Source organism: Nestor notabilis, unplaced genomic scaffold (genome assembly GCF_000696875.1).
Source record: "Nestor notabilis isolate BGI_N333 unplaced genomic scaffold, ASM69687v1 scaffold29770, whole genome shotgun sequence".
Lineage (NCBI taxonomy): Eukaryota > Metazoa > Chordata > Aves > Psittaciformes > Psittacidae > Nestor > Nestor notabilis.
In genome coordinates, this window is record NW_009910185.1 from 15663 (window position 1) to 29192 (window position 13530).

Sequence of the window (13530 nt, forward strand, 5' to 3'; positions counted from 1 at the left end):
GTGCTCCACTTCAGTAGGGCTCATCCCCATTATACTGCAAATGCTCAGTGAAAAAGCAAGCAGTTTTAACCCCTTTAAAGTCTGGAGAATGTGGGATGCTTTTAGTGCAGAAGAACCTTTGACTTTTCATATGAAGAATGTGATGAGACAACAAGTGTCACAGTTACAGCCAAAGGAAAAGGTGGCTCCGTTCCACCAAACAGCAGACTGACAAAAACACTCCCTGATGGGCAGGTAGGTAGTTGTTCCTGGCCCTGCTTGCAATAATAAGATTTAGCAACAGAAACATTGCAAGTTGGGTCAGTGCTGCAGGCTCTGACAGAGTTATGACTAAGAACAGCAAAAGGATCATTCCTTTTGGCAGTCATGTGAAAGTGTCTGAGAAAAGGGCTACCTCTGGTCCAGCCAGAAACCATACAGAAGTGTGGCATCAAACCAGAATTTGTTTGCAAAGCTTCTCTCTCCCAGTTTAGATTAGGGATCCTGTAGTCAGACAGACTGCGTGAGAGTAAGTCAAAGGATATGAGAATTGGTGTATTACATTGCTTTTGGCCCTCTGGGACAACTAAACTTTAAACCCTAACAGGCTTTAAACCACCACGTGTCTTAGATGGAACACATCAAGTAACCAACAACACTTTATGGCCAGATGGACCTAAATGTTACTCTATAGACAGCAGTGCCCTTGCTGTCAATTCTTTTTTTTTTTTGGTTCTTCAGTACTCTAAATAATTCTTCTCCAGCTGCCAGTGGGAAAGCATACTCTTAAGGTGAAGCCATTTACTGCAGCAAGAGTCTTTGGGGTTGCTGCCCTCTGCCAGCCATAATCTCGAATGCACATTTGCTGTTGATTCTACACATGACTGCTGGTGCAAATTCACTCTGCCTGTGACACTACACTGTGTTATGACTCAGGGTCTTCAGTAGTGTCACAAAACCAGTTAGCTCCAGGGTTTTAAAGTTTACTGGATTTAGCCCCACACCCTTAAAAGCCTGTACAAATGTCTAGATTTCAAGAGGGTTATCTCCATAACTTAGCCACAGCACATAGTCAAGAGATCTGTCACGAGCCAAGTTACTTTCTTAGTAACCATCAGCTCTGGAGTAGTCCTGCCTAAGAGACAGATGAAGACAGATATGCTACAGTGCCTTCAGAAAAGGGATCCAGGGTGGGGTACATGGTTCAGACCTGGTGCTTAAGAAGATTCCCCAGAGTTATGCAGGAAAGCCTGGGTCAGCATGAAGCAAGTACTGGGCACACAGTGTCCACCAACCCTGTGCTGAGGAGCAGCTGCTGCTGCTTTCCATCTGTACTCAGCAAAGCAGCTGGGAGAAAGAACAGAGAGAAGACCCACTTCAAGTGAGCGATACGATGACCTGTGACACCAGAGCAAGGCCAGCCAAGGCATCCCTGGCGTCCACACTGGAAAAAACCTCCTGACTTTCAGGGCCACAACCTCTTCTCTAGCAGCAGTCCAAAACAGTTATCACTTATCATACAGATGGCTTTTTAGCAAGGACATGATCAAGCTGCAGTTCTGGGCTTAGCTCTGAACTGGCTGCCAAGTACAAGCTACCCTTGTCCTAGGGAAAAGGGGAATGAGGGTTGTTTTAATGCAATGGTAATTACTTCAGCAAAAGAATGCTAAAGAGGCATGGCAAAGATGTACAAGCCAACAGCTTGGATTTCTAAGGTGATAAAGGCCCAGCTGCTGAGAGGCAGATAGGAATACTGACCATCCATTTCCACCAGCAGCTGGTTTAAGGTCTGCTCCTCTTCAGCATTGGCAAACCCAGATATATTGGTTGAGCGCTTCTTGCCCACAGCATCAATCTCATCAATGTACACAATGCAGGGTGCTCGAGCCTGGGCTTCTCTGAAGAGGCTCCGGACTCTGGCAGCTCCAAGACCTATAGGGAAAAGGAAGAAGAAATAAACCTTGTAGCTAAAATTGTTAGCAAAGCTGGAGAGCAGCTTTCCTGGCCCCCAATAAGACATCTGGCACTGGGCAAGCCCTTGGTATATGACAGCCCCTCTCTCAACACTCCTGGCACAAAGAAATAGCCACAGAACTCATTTGCTTAGTCTTTCAGCACAGATCCTTCTGGAACTCCTACAACTGCAGGGACTGCTATAGCTGCTGTATGAAGAGCTCTGCTCCCAGCTCCTAAGATGAACTCCTATTATTTCCACCAGTCAGAAGCAGAAATATCCAGCATTTTCCTGCACACTGACCCTTGTCAGGTCTCAAGAGATCTAGGAGGAAGGAAGAAAAGGAGAGAGATAGAAATCCCACGGCACAAAAAGGCCATACTTTCCACATCAGCAGGGAGCAGCAGAAAATCCATTAGCGTTCTTATACAAGGAAGGAAGCCTCAGTCAATGGCTTTAATAATAGGTACAGGGAAGTCAGAGATAATGCTTTCAGGTGAAGAACCAAGGCTGCACACTGTCAGAAAGATGGCTCTAGCAATTCAGAGGGCATGCATTTTAGATACTGCAGAATATTAAGTACTCTCTATCACTGAACATCTTTTACATTTTCAGGAGAGGTATCTAAAACTCATCCTCCTCATTGAAAGACAGGCTAAAACTCTGTCCTGTTCAAGAAGCCCTTCCAGCACCCTTCAACTTCTCAAGAAACCAAGTAACCTTCACATCCTTCCTCCTGAGAAGCTTACCTCCTATCACCTCCACAAACTCAGAGCCTGCCATGGCCAAAAATGGCACTTGTGCTTCTGTAGCCACTGCCTTCGCCAGCAATGTCTTTCCACAGCCTGGTGGTCCAAGTAACAAGGCCCCCTTGGGCACTTTAGCCCCAAGCTGCAAGTAGCGCTCAGGGTTCTGCAAGAACAACACAGCTCTGTTAGATTCACAGCTCACATAGAGCATTTGCACAAGAATATGGCCTCCCAGAGCTTCCTGAGAGTGTTTTTGGCCTGAGCAACTCTGAGCTGCTAATGGGAGCAGCTACATCTGCATTCCTGATATGGAACTGGAAATAGATTCGAATCACGTTGATCACAACATAAAAAGCTGTCAGGTTATTTAAACAGAGGCTGCTTAGTATCATGAAGGATGAAGAGAACATACAGCCACCTATCCCAGTAGATGGGTAGCAAGCACTTACGTTGTTCTACATTTACATACCTTTAAATAGTCCACAAATTCCTTGACTTCCATTTTTGCCTCATGCATTCCTGACACATCCTTGAAGCCAATCCCTTTCCCTGACTTCCCATCCACAATGGTGAAACGAGCCATTTTCAACTGGTTCTGTGGAAGGCAGAACAAGTACTGAGGACTTACTCTGACTTTGGATAAAGCAACAGTCTGGAAGGACTGTTTGCTATACTCGGGGAGATAGCACAGGTGTAAGCTGCCCCAAAGAAACAACAACACTAAAATGCCCACCAACATGTTGCTGGTTTACTCACTTTTGCTTTGAACACACTTCACAGTGAGACTGTTGACTCAAACTTTATTTATTCACATGTTGTTGGGAAGAGACAGAATAAACCTGCAGTAATAGTCCCAACACAATCCAGCTCGAACTCTATGCAGATAAGGCAGGGATGCTTCTTAAAACCATGCAGAATGTCCAAAACCTTGTTTGGTATCTTCTCCCCAGTTTCTAAATGCTTTGATCCTTAATACACATGGGACAGGTATAGTTTTGAGGAGGAGTATGTATTGATGGTAAATAATTGTCAGTGGTAAATAATTACCAATACTGTTTTGCAAATGCACATAAACAGACACTTTGCAACCTTGTCCAATGCTGCCACTGGTTTCTCTTGAAATACAACCCAGGACAGAACTGTAGGTTCTCAAATTTAACAGACACCACATTTCAGCCTCCTGGTGCGTGTCACACCACAGTGACAGTCAAAACAAGAATTTAGTTCAACGCCCTACTAGTAACTGCTCATTATGTTCCACTGAAAACTGCTACTTGGGATTTTTTTTTCTTTGAGAAGAAAATTCATAGTTTCTCAGGGCTCAGAAACATCAGCTTATTGAAATTAAGAGTTAAACATGGCAGGGCCTAGCTGTCCCCACTTAAGCAATGATAGAATCTAGCCCTCAAGGCTCTCATTAGTCAACACTTCTTTAAAATATTCCTCTGAGCAGCTGTATCCCTTTGTGTAAAGAGAATCCCAAAGCCAGAAGAGAACTGCTGAGAGGCCAAGTGGGAAATCTAACAAGGGACTGAATTCACTGTATTTTCATGCCCAAATCCCTGCAGTTAAAGACAGTGCACCCCAGGCTGATTTCTGCAGAGTTTTATCAGCTGATCCAGCCAAGGGTGGAAGAGGGGAGGAGGAGATTTGACTGATGTTGCAAGTGAGGCATGTGGCAGGAGCAGAACAGGCCAACACTTAATGAAACCCAGAATCTGAACATATTTTATAAATTGAGAACTCATTTTGCAGAAAGCAGCAATTCCTACTTCTGGCTGTATGGGAGGCATATTGGCAGGACCCAGTGAAAAACACCATCTGCAGCTGCAACTCATTAGCAAGCTTTGAAAACAGCAGAGCAAACTGGACTGCAAATTTACTGAGCTCAGCCCTTCCTGCCACTGGGGAAAGGAAGGGCCTCAGCTACGGCCAGTTACCGTACAAGCTAGTCAGATGATCAGGACAGCAAGATGTGTCAAGAATGGAGAGCCCGTGGCACCAGTTAATTCTCATTCTGCATTGACTTTGCTGGGGAAGGGGAAGAGAAGAGTATCCACAGGCTGCAAAATAACATCAAGATCCAGGATACTCACAAAGGCATTGAATCCTCCTACCCGTCCAGCGACCCTAATGAGGCGGAATATGCTCCACAGCATGGACACAGCCACAAGTGTCACTATCAGAGAGATGACATCACTAAAAGGACAAAAGCAAGACAGGTACAAATTGAAATGTTTGCCCACAACTTGCTTAATGTTACTCAACATAGCTTTTTGCAGTATTTTAAAGGTCCTGACATTTAGGCTACAAGTGCAACGAACAGACGTAGCTAAGAAAATGGAACCTTAACAGGTTTTTATATATATGTGTGTGTGTGTAAACCAAAAACCGCAACAATTACTTAGCCTAAAAAGTTGAACAGGGGACACTGGCAACTACTGCTTACAGCCGTGCTGCTACACCCACGACATGGCCTGGTCACCTCCTTGTGCAGCATGCAGAGTGTGTCATAGGGATTGGAGCACAGTGGCTTTCCCACTGTAGATGGGATGACCAGTAATTCTTCCTCCCTTCCCAAAATGTGAAACCTTTTGTTTGTGGATGAGTAGATACCTGGACTGGATTTTGCGTAGCCACTTGTCCTCTGAACAGCATTTGTACATTTTTAATACAAGGTTTATATGAAGATAAACTTTAAATTGATTGTGCAGTATGAGACCTTTAGCTGAAATTCAGAACTTGCCAATTTTTTCAAATTTGTGTATAACAAAACACTAGTACATCATATAAAAGCACAGCATAAAGCCTAGCCAGTGATCTATAGCATTTTGACAGATGTTTGTAGAATCCCAGACTGGTTTGGGTTGGAAGGGAGCTTAAAGCTCCTCCAGCTCCAACCCCTGCCACAGACAGGGACACCTTCCACTAGAGCAGCTTGCTCCAAGCCCCTGTGTCCAACCTGGCCTTGAACACTGCCAGGGATGGGGCAGCCACAGCTTCTCTGGGCACCCTGGGCCAGCGCCTCAGCACCCTCACAGGGAAGAGCTTCTGCCTCAGAGCTCATCTCAGTCTCCCCTCTGGCAGGTTAAAGCCATTGCCCTTGTTCATGTCCCTACAGGCCCTTGTCCAAAGCCCCTCTCCAGGTTTCCTGGAGCCCCTTTTAGGCACTGGAGCTTCTCCAAGGTCTCCTAGGAGCCTTCTCTTCGCCAGACTGAAGAACTCCAGCTCTCTCAGCCTATCCTTGCAGAAGAGGTGCTCCAGCTCCCTGTTCTTCACTCTTTCTTCCTTCCCCATTCTATCTTCCCTTCTCTTCTCATTATAGCTTTTTCAGAATTAGAAGCTTTGAGCTCTTTTTTTTTTTTTTTTTTATATATTTTAAGCCAAGTTTCAGGTAACAGAAAAGGGCTGTAAGTTTAATAGAAGAACTCCTCTCATTGAGATTTTGTATGCATCAAAGCTGCTCTGCTCAGTATGTGGCTCACAGCTGGAGTGAGCACAGTGCAGGCTGTGCTCTGATCTACAGCGGCTGCAGAAGCAGACCAAAACTAGGTGTTTATTTTTACAGACTGAAGAGCCACCACAGGCCTCCCTTGAAGCATTTGAATGGGGGGAAGGTTTGCTGCATGACCAGCAATCTCCACAGACCAGGGTGTAACATCACTTGTTGAGTCACAGTGCCTATCACACTTGACACTTGAATAATTGATTGTAAGGAGAAGTGCTCAGCTGTGCAAGAACGCATACTTTACTCAGAGTTGCTGACACTGATCGGAAACATTTTGGTGTGCTGTATGCTGCAGTTCCAGACACCTTCCTGGGACCTTTGCTTTTGAGGTATTAAGGTACATCTAAGACCATGCCTATTTCTGAACGGCAGGGTAAGTGCTCCAAAATGGAGACCACTTTTTAGTTCTATGTTTATATAACATTTAGTTGAAAGTGAGTTCCTCCCAAAGTGAGGGACGTTGTCACCAATCTAAGATTGACAGTAAGCACAAATTTGTATCATACTTTCCATAAAAGCCAGGATGCTTGTAGGAAACGGGGATTCTCTCTCTCTCATCAATATTCAGCTCATCCTCCACAGCTCTCAGCTTCTCTTCAAATTTGTCAATGTTTGCCACCCGCATTGTGTACAACAGGGTAACATTCTGGGGACGTGCAATAAAAGCAGCATGTCAGTGTTGTAGCGTAAGGATACAGCAGTGAACAGAAGAAAAGCACAATATGGACAAGTCAGATAAAAGTTAGCCTTATCTTACACCCTTTGATACTGCATCAATGAACTCATGAGCAAATAACAGACACTAGGCCTCCAAATGACCTTGGGAACACCTAGTCCTTTCAGCACCTCATGAAAGAATAAAAAACAAGAATTAAGTCTCAGCTCTCCAGAAACAAGGAGATGCAACAACTTTGTAGACAAGCCGGATGGAGTTAGTATTACAAACCCTGTTATACTGACACCATGGACTAGGAAGAAATATTATACTATATACAGAAACACAGAGAAAACTACATCACAGGAAAGGAGGAGCCTTGTGCTCCACTTGGACTTCTTGGATCTTGTTTCCAAATCTGTCAGAAACTAATTTCATCCAGTGGTTTTCAAATGGATCATAAATCACCTAACAAAATGGGATGTATCCAAGAACAGTATTTTAATCTCTCAAGCCAGTTTGTAATGATTCTTAGTGGTAATTTCTGGAAGTAAGGAGATCAAACTCTGCTTTGTCTCCATTTTGGAAGATTTAGGAAGAAAGCCTGATGGAGTTTGACAGAACACTTGAAACTAAAATCCAAGTAGGAGAACCTTTTTGAAACTAGATCTTACAGTGTTCTAGACACTTTCTCATGTATCAGACTGAGCCAGTAGAAAAAAAATGGTGGTTTTTTCCAGCTTTTTAGGCATACGTAAGATTTTCTTTCAGATTATTGTTAATTTCACAATTTAAACTAAAAGTCTTAATTTCCAGGTTGATATAACAGAAGTCCCCTGAAAGGGGAAAAGAGAAAAATTAATGAAGTGCAAATTTACCAGCTACAGTTTTATAGAACATATATATTCATGAATTCAATTCCTTTCAGCAGTATAAGCTAAGATCACTCATTTCAATTGCAGAAAGTCACTCACAACTTGTCCATGTGGAGTTCCTCCTGGGTGCAAATAAACCTCCACAATATCGCTCTCTGGCACCACTTCAATTCTCTGGACCTCCCCCTTTGCCAGCATCTCATTCACAAAGTAGTTCCAGGAAATGTTGGTCCCCTCTCTGTTCTCGCTGAGCATGAATCGAAACAACAGCACTATGAAAGTTATGATGAGGAGTGCCCGTAAACGTTCAATATGCATCTGATTTTCCTTCTTCCTGCGTTTCTCATCCTCTAGAAAAAAAAGATACCAGAAGGGGAAAAAAGAAAAAAAGATATAAGCATGTAATTGTAGAGATTTCTGATGCAAAGGAGGGACAATTAAATAACAAAGATTGACACAATGGTACTTTTTGAAGGGTTTTTTTGTTGTGTGTTTGGTTTCTCCTGAAGGGCTAGACCCGAAGCAGTACCCAACTTGCATTGCACAGGCAATTTTCTGGCTCGGCTCACAAAGGAGGTTGTGTGACTTGCCCAAGGTTATGCAAGTGAGTCAGTTTTTTGGATTGTGTGGCATTCCCAGACCCTTCTGGCATCTAGACCATCAGACCACAGGGCCTCAGCTGTACACATGAAAGAGCACCAAGTCAAAAGTTATGAAAGCAAAAACACTCAGATGTGAACTTAAACAGTTGCCTGGAAGGAGGCAAATTCTGCATCCTGCTAACCAGCAAAAAATCTGCTTGAGTCACACTGCTGTGGCTATATTCAGCTGTTCCCCAATGCCCCTCACTGCAGTGAGGCACCGTGTCATTACAGAGAAGATGATGGAGGATCACCTTACCTCTTCTGCTTTAACTGTTGCTTCAGTAAGAGGAGGATTTGAAGCTTTGGGGAGCCAAAGACAGACCCTCAACCCCAGAAGTTATTGTGTACAAAGACAAACAGCAATCTCAGACATGTTTTGAGAGTTCTGATCAGTGTTTCCTGTTTTAAGGCAGTCTAATCCTCGTCCAGCAGACTTCAGATGTCACAGTCTGCTAGTCCCACTACTATCCCACCAAGCGTCATTCTGTTTCAAAATGAGAGACTATCTCACTTGCCTAGCCTAACATGGATATAGGCCAAATAAAGCCATTGGACCCTGGCTGCTGAAAATCAAACTCAAGAACTACTGCAACCCACTTCTATATCACATGCTCCTACGCTGCCTAGTCCGCAGGCTGTTGCTAACACATCCATGGGGAAATATTAGGAGTAAAACCTGTTCACAACATCACTGGTAAATCACATAGCACAGTATTATAAGAGATAATTGCTTCCTGGTGAGCTCCTGATCTGCTGTCACCCTGTATCATGAGACCAACGACGTCTCTACTACCTAAAAATATATCTGCATTTGCAGTAAATCTGGAATAGCACAGGAGACGTGATATGCAGCTTACCTGTGCAAATAAATAAACTACAAATCAAGCCCACTGCCTTAAAATTGCACAGATTTTCTGCCATGCTATACAGACAACCTCACGTTCAAAAGGGTTTGATAACTTGTCCATATTAAGGATCCGTATCAGAGGGATTCACATGCTAGATGTGCTTTCCCCAGTCTTTACAGTACCACTGACATACTGAAGTGCTGACATAAGAAAAGGGGATGGTTTACTTCAAGTGTTTGCCACCAAACCTTTTTTATTCAGACTCCCAACATTTTTTGCACTGCATCAGCAAATTTCAAATCCTGTGGTCTGCAAAGGGCTGCCACAGCACAGTTCAATGTCAACTGCCAGCTAGTGTTTGAGTTGTGATGACAACAAATACCTCCTCCTCTTTCCAGCCCGATGTGGATGTTCTCGATATATAATTTAGCACTTGCTCTTGATACACAATTTAACATCACCAGCAACGTGGCATACATAAATACTGTTCTACACCCAGCAATGAATTAATTCTGTGTCACTGGACTGCTAATGCATCAGCCTGCTGCAGCCCAGATTCAATTTATTTGCAAATTCATAACAAATGCTCTGACACTAGCATTTATCACTAGCCACCAATTAGTCCCTACACACACTGCAACAAAACCAAGGGACAAACATATGACCCAGTCAGATGCTAAAAAAAGTACTCTGTCCTTCAGACACGCAGCATCATTCTTCACTCGTTTCCTAGCCCTGCTCCACATTTAACAGGAAAGGCTTGTTCCTAAATAGAAACAATGCAGCTTTTCAGATGTTCTTTGATCTTATCTCCTCACTTTTGTCTTATCTGCTAGATCCAGCTTTATTAGAACAAAGCAATTCATCAAAGCTGCAGGATGACATCCACTACAGTCTTATTAAAGAAAATTAAAATATAGTTTGTGAAGGGCCTTAGTCTGGACAATATCCTGAAAAGCTGAGCAAGTTCTAAATGAAAAGATTCTACAGAGAAAAGAAACTACTTTAGAAAGTGAGTACTGAAGATGTGAGTTCCTTGGAGAGGTCAGAGTCAACTATTGCTAAGGTATTTTCTGCATTAAAATTTCAAACAAAGTGAAGAGGCATAGAGTATGTCCTAAAGCATACATGACTAAGGATACAATCACAAAAGGATCACCACAAGGTAAAAACTGGCCATTAGATATCTTCACACAAACAACTTCTCCAGTTTCTAGGAATCAGACTTGTCCAGGACTTTTAAGCTACAGCTGAATTATTTCAGGAAAAGACACCATTTCTAGAAAGCTACAAAGCAATGCAAAACTTTCCTCTACTCTGCATTTAATTAAGAACAAAATCAATCTATTTCTAAGCTTATGTGAAGTCTAACTATGTTCATAGTACAACATTCATATTGTACCATAACTACCCCACAATGTTCAGTAAATGAGAACCAGTAACTGGATGTGACACTTGCAAGCAACAGCTGTGGGAATACTTCCAGCTTTTTAGCCTCAAAAAGCCTCCATGAAGCAATGATTTGCCATTAACCCCAAATCTGAACTCTCTGATTAAAATCTTGCAAGGGCTGCAGTGACAGTTTGAAGAGTTCTTTTTAATAATTACTGCAGAGACAAACATTCCCCTGGAGACATGGGGTAGCATTCCACCTCCCAAAGCCAAGCTATCCATTAATCACAGAAGAGAGGCCACTGAACATGGCATGTTACTGTTTACTAATTTTAACAGCTACAGTTCAGGGCACTGTGCTCGCAGTCACCCTGTGTGGTCTTGCAAGCACTAAGGGCTCCAACCTCTAAGCTCTGACTTCCTTGACAAGGACTCTGTGACACCTGCACTCACACCCCATGGAGGGCTTCAGCCCAGTGAAATGGATCACACGGGTGAGGCTGCTGCTCTTGCCTTAAGGAGACTGCAGTGACATGAGTCAGGCTAAAAGCCATCAGCACCTGGCTGCTTTTATTTCAAAAGCTAGTCAGTCCAAGAGGATTTGACCATTATGTTTAAGCACAAACAAAGGTAAAGCCAAGCTATTCTCTTATTTAATGATACTTAGATGAAAGATTATAATATAACTTGTAAAATTATACTACAATCTGTGTGACTTAAGCATGATGTTAATGCCTTCTAACTCACAGTACTAAGGTCTGGAGCCCTCTGCCTACAGGTTTACCCCTCACTCAAAGGTCCAGGAAACAAGCAGCACAGCAGACACCCACAAACTCACTCAAGACATCATCAGCCCCTGCAAGCACCAACTAATGTCATAAAACGGAAAATGCTCAGATACCTTATGCTTCTGCAAGCATTACTGACAAGAAAGAAGACGAGACCTTCACTGCTAAAGATCTACACCCCAGCGACTGAAAATACGCCTTATCCAGAGCCTAGAGAGTCTTTGCGTGCACTTCAGCTCTTGGGAGGCATGTACTCACAAACAAGCAAAGAATTTTCTTTACAGCAGTGAAGAGTCAAATTACACTTTTTAAACAGAATGCAGCTGTTGTAACTCTACAAATAGCAGAAAGCTGAAAACACCACCAAAACTTGAAGGGACACCCACAAACCCACTTGTATTTGAAAAAGATGTTTGGTGAAAATCTTCTGGTAGAAGGTAACAGTGCCTGCTAAAAGGATCAGTACGCTGCCTGTCAGAAGTTACACAAGGTTTTTGCCTGGCACATTAAAGTTATTTCCCTGTACCCTCACCATTAGCATCGGTAAATTCTTCACCCCCTTAAGATTAAGGCACAGAGAGGGCAACTCCTCTACTTCTCAACATAATCTGGCACAGCACATAGATCCCCAGGCTCCAAAACACATTTAGTGAGATAAAACTCATTTTCAAGAAGTCCTGTACAGTGGAATGCCTGGGGCTTAGGCAGTATAAGACGTGCAAAAACAGTATCTAAGAAGGCTGATACAAAAAACAAGAAGGAAGAATTCTGAGCGAGTGCCATTATCACTGCTAAGAAATCTTTAAGGAATCTGATTTTAACTTTAAGCTCTGTAAGTCACTAGAAGTAGAGACACATCCACAGTGAAGGGAAAGGAAATTAAAAAAACAACCAAACAAAAACCAAACCAGAATCCAACTTAACTAACTTAATTTAGTTAAAATAAGTTTAAGTCAATAATGCTGCACAACAAAACCTCCAAACCAAAACTCAGTTAATACTCCTGTTCCCCTCCGCAAAGCAGCAAAGTAAGGCAAACATCAATGAAGTTATTTGCATAGGATGCAAAGCAGCACGGAATCAGTTTCATGCTCTATATTTAAATCTTAGTATTCCACCCACTAAGCCAAAACACCCCTTCAAACTTGTTTGTAGCCACAGGCATTTAGAAGTGGTAAGTTACAGGCTTACAGTACCCAGAGAAGCATTAAGGCCTCCCATGCTGCCTACCCTTACCCCTCACACACACGACTTGTTTCATCAAGTATCTTTTTGGCGCATACATACCATCATCCTCCTGTGGAGATTTCTTTTTGAATCCTCCATTCTTCTGGTTACTCCACCGACAGCTTGAAGTAGTAAACCAGTAAGTGCTACCTACAGGCAGGGAGAGTTAAGCTGTTACTGCCAGAAGACCTCAGGAGACAGTGAGGGGGACTGAGGATAGCAGAAACACACATGAGCTCCGAGAGCAGAGAAAGCCGAGCTCCAGGTCCACCCAAGCACATGGTTTTGCTCCTGTGCCGAGGAAACGGGACATCCTCATCAGAAGTCGTAACAGGAGGGACGGACTCTGTCAGTTTCCTTACATATTTTTTTTGACAATCCAATAAAAGATGTCTTTGTTCCAATATGATTTTAATGGAGCAAAGATAGTAATTTGGAGAAATTTCTTCACTGCTGAAACATGTACACATTTCCCAAGGCACAGCCATAGTTAACTCACTGGTATGAGTCAAGAATGGCCTCACACTAGGAACTGTACATAGTTATTAAAGGAAATACACGTACTGGAGTTAAATGCAGGTTTCTCAGTAAATGCTGACAGGATACTCTAATAAAAGCCAAGAAAATAAGGCTACAAACAGTAACACTCACAGTTGCTGCCACGAAATAATCAGCAAAGGCTTTTTCATCAGAAATACAAGAAGTTGATAAGCCAGACAACTGACTTGACAACAGGGTTTTCCATTTCCCATGGTCTTTCATGAAGGCTCCAGAAAAAGGAGTAAGCCCAGAAACTGGAACTGCTTGTCCACTGCTACTTCTACTAGAGGATTCACTGCCATTTGAAAGATTATGCACGTATTTTAACTTAAAACTCCCAACCCTCTCAAGGGGGGAACAACCTAAGTTCA

At 43.0% G+C, this 13530-nt stretch overlaps 1 protein-coding gene across 1 annotated transcript in view; it reads right to left on the minus strand.

Moving 5' to 3' along the window:
* Window positions 1-13530, minus strand: part of SPG7 (spastic paraplegia 7 (pure and complicated autosomal recessive)) — a gene marked incomplete at its 5' end in the record, with an annotated part of 28464 nt that overhangs the window by 14272 nt on the left and 662 nt on the right. Inside the window, 7 exons of the mRNA XM_010024849.1 lie at window positions 1738-1911; window positions 2683-2845; window positions 3152-3277; window positions 4779-4881; window positions 6697-6836; window positions 7820-8070; window positions 12680-12769. Coding sequence (XP_010023151.1) covers window positions 1738-1911; window positions 2683-2845; window positions 3152-3277; window positions 4779-4881; window positions 6697-6836; window positions 7820-8070; window positions 12680-12769 — 1047 coding nt within the window. The remainder of the gene's footprint in view (window positions 1-1737; window positions 1912-2682; window positions 2846-3151; window positions 3278-4778; window positions 4882-6696; window positions 6837-7819; window positions 8071-12679; window positions 12770-13530) is intronic.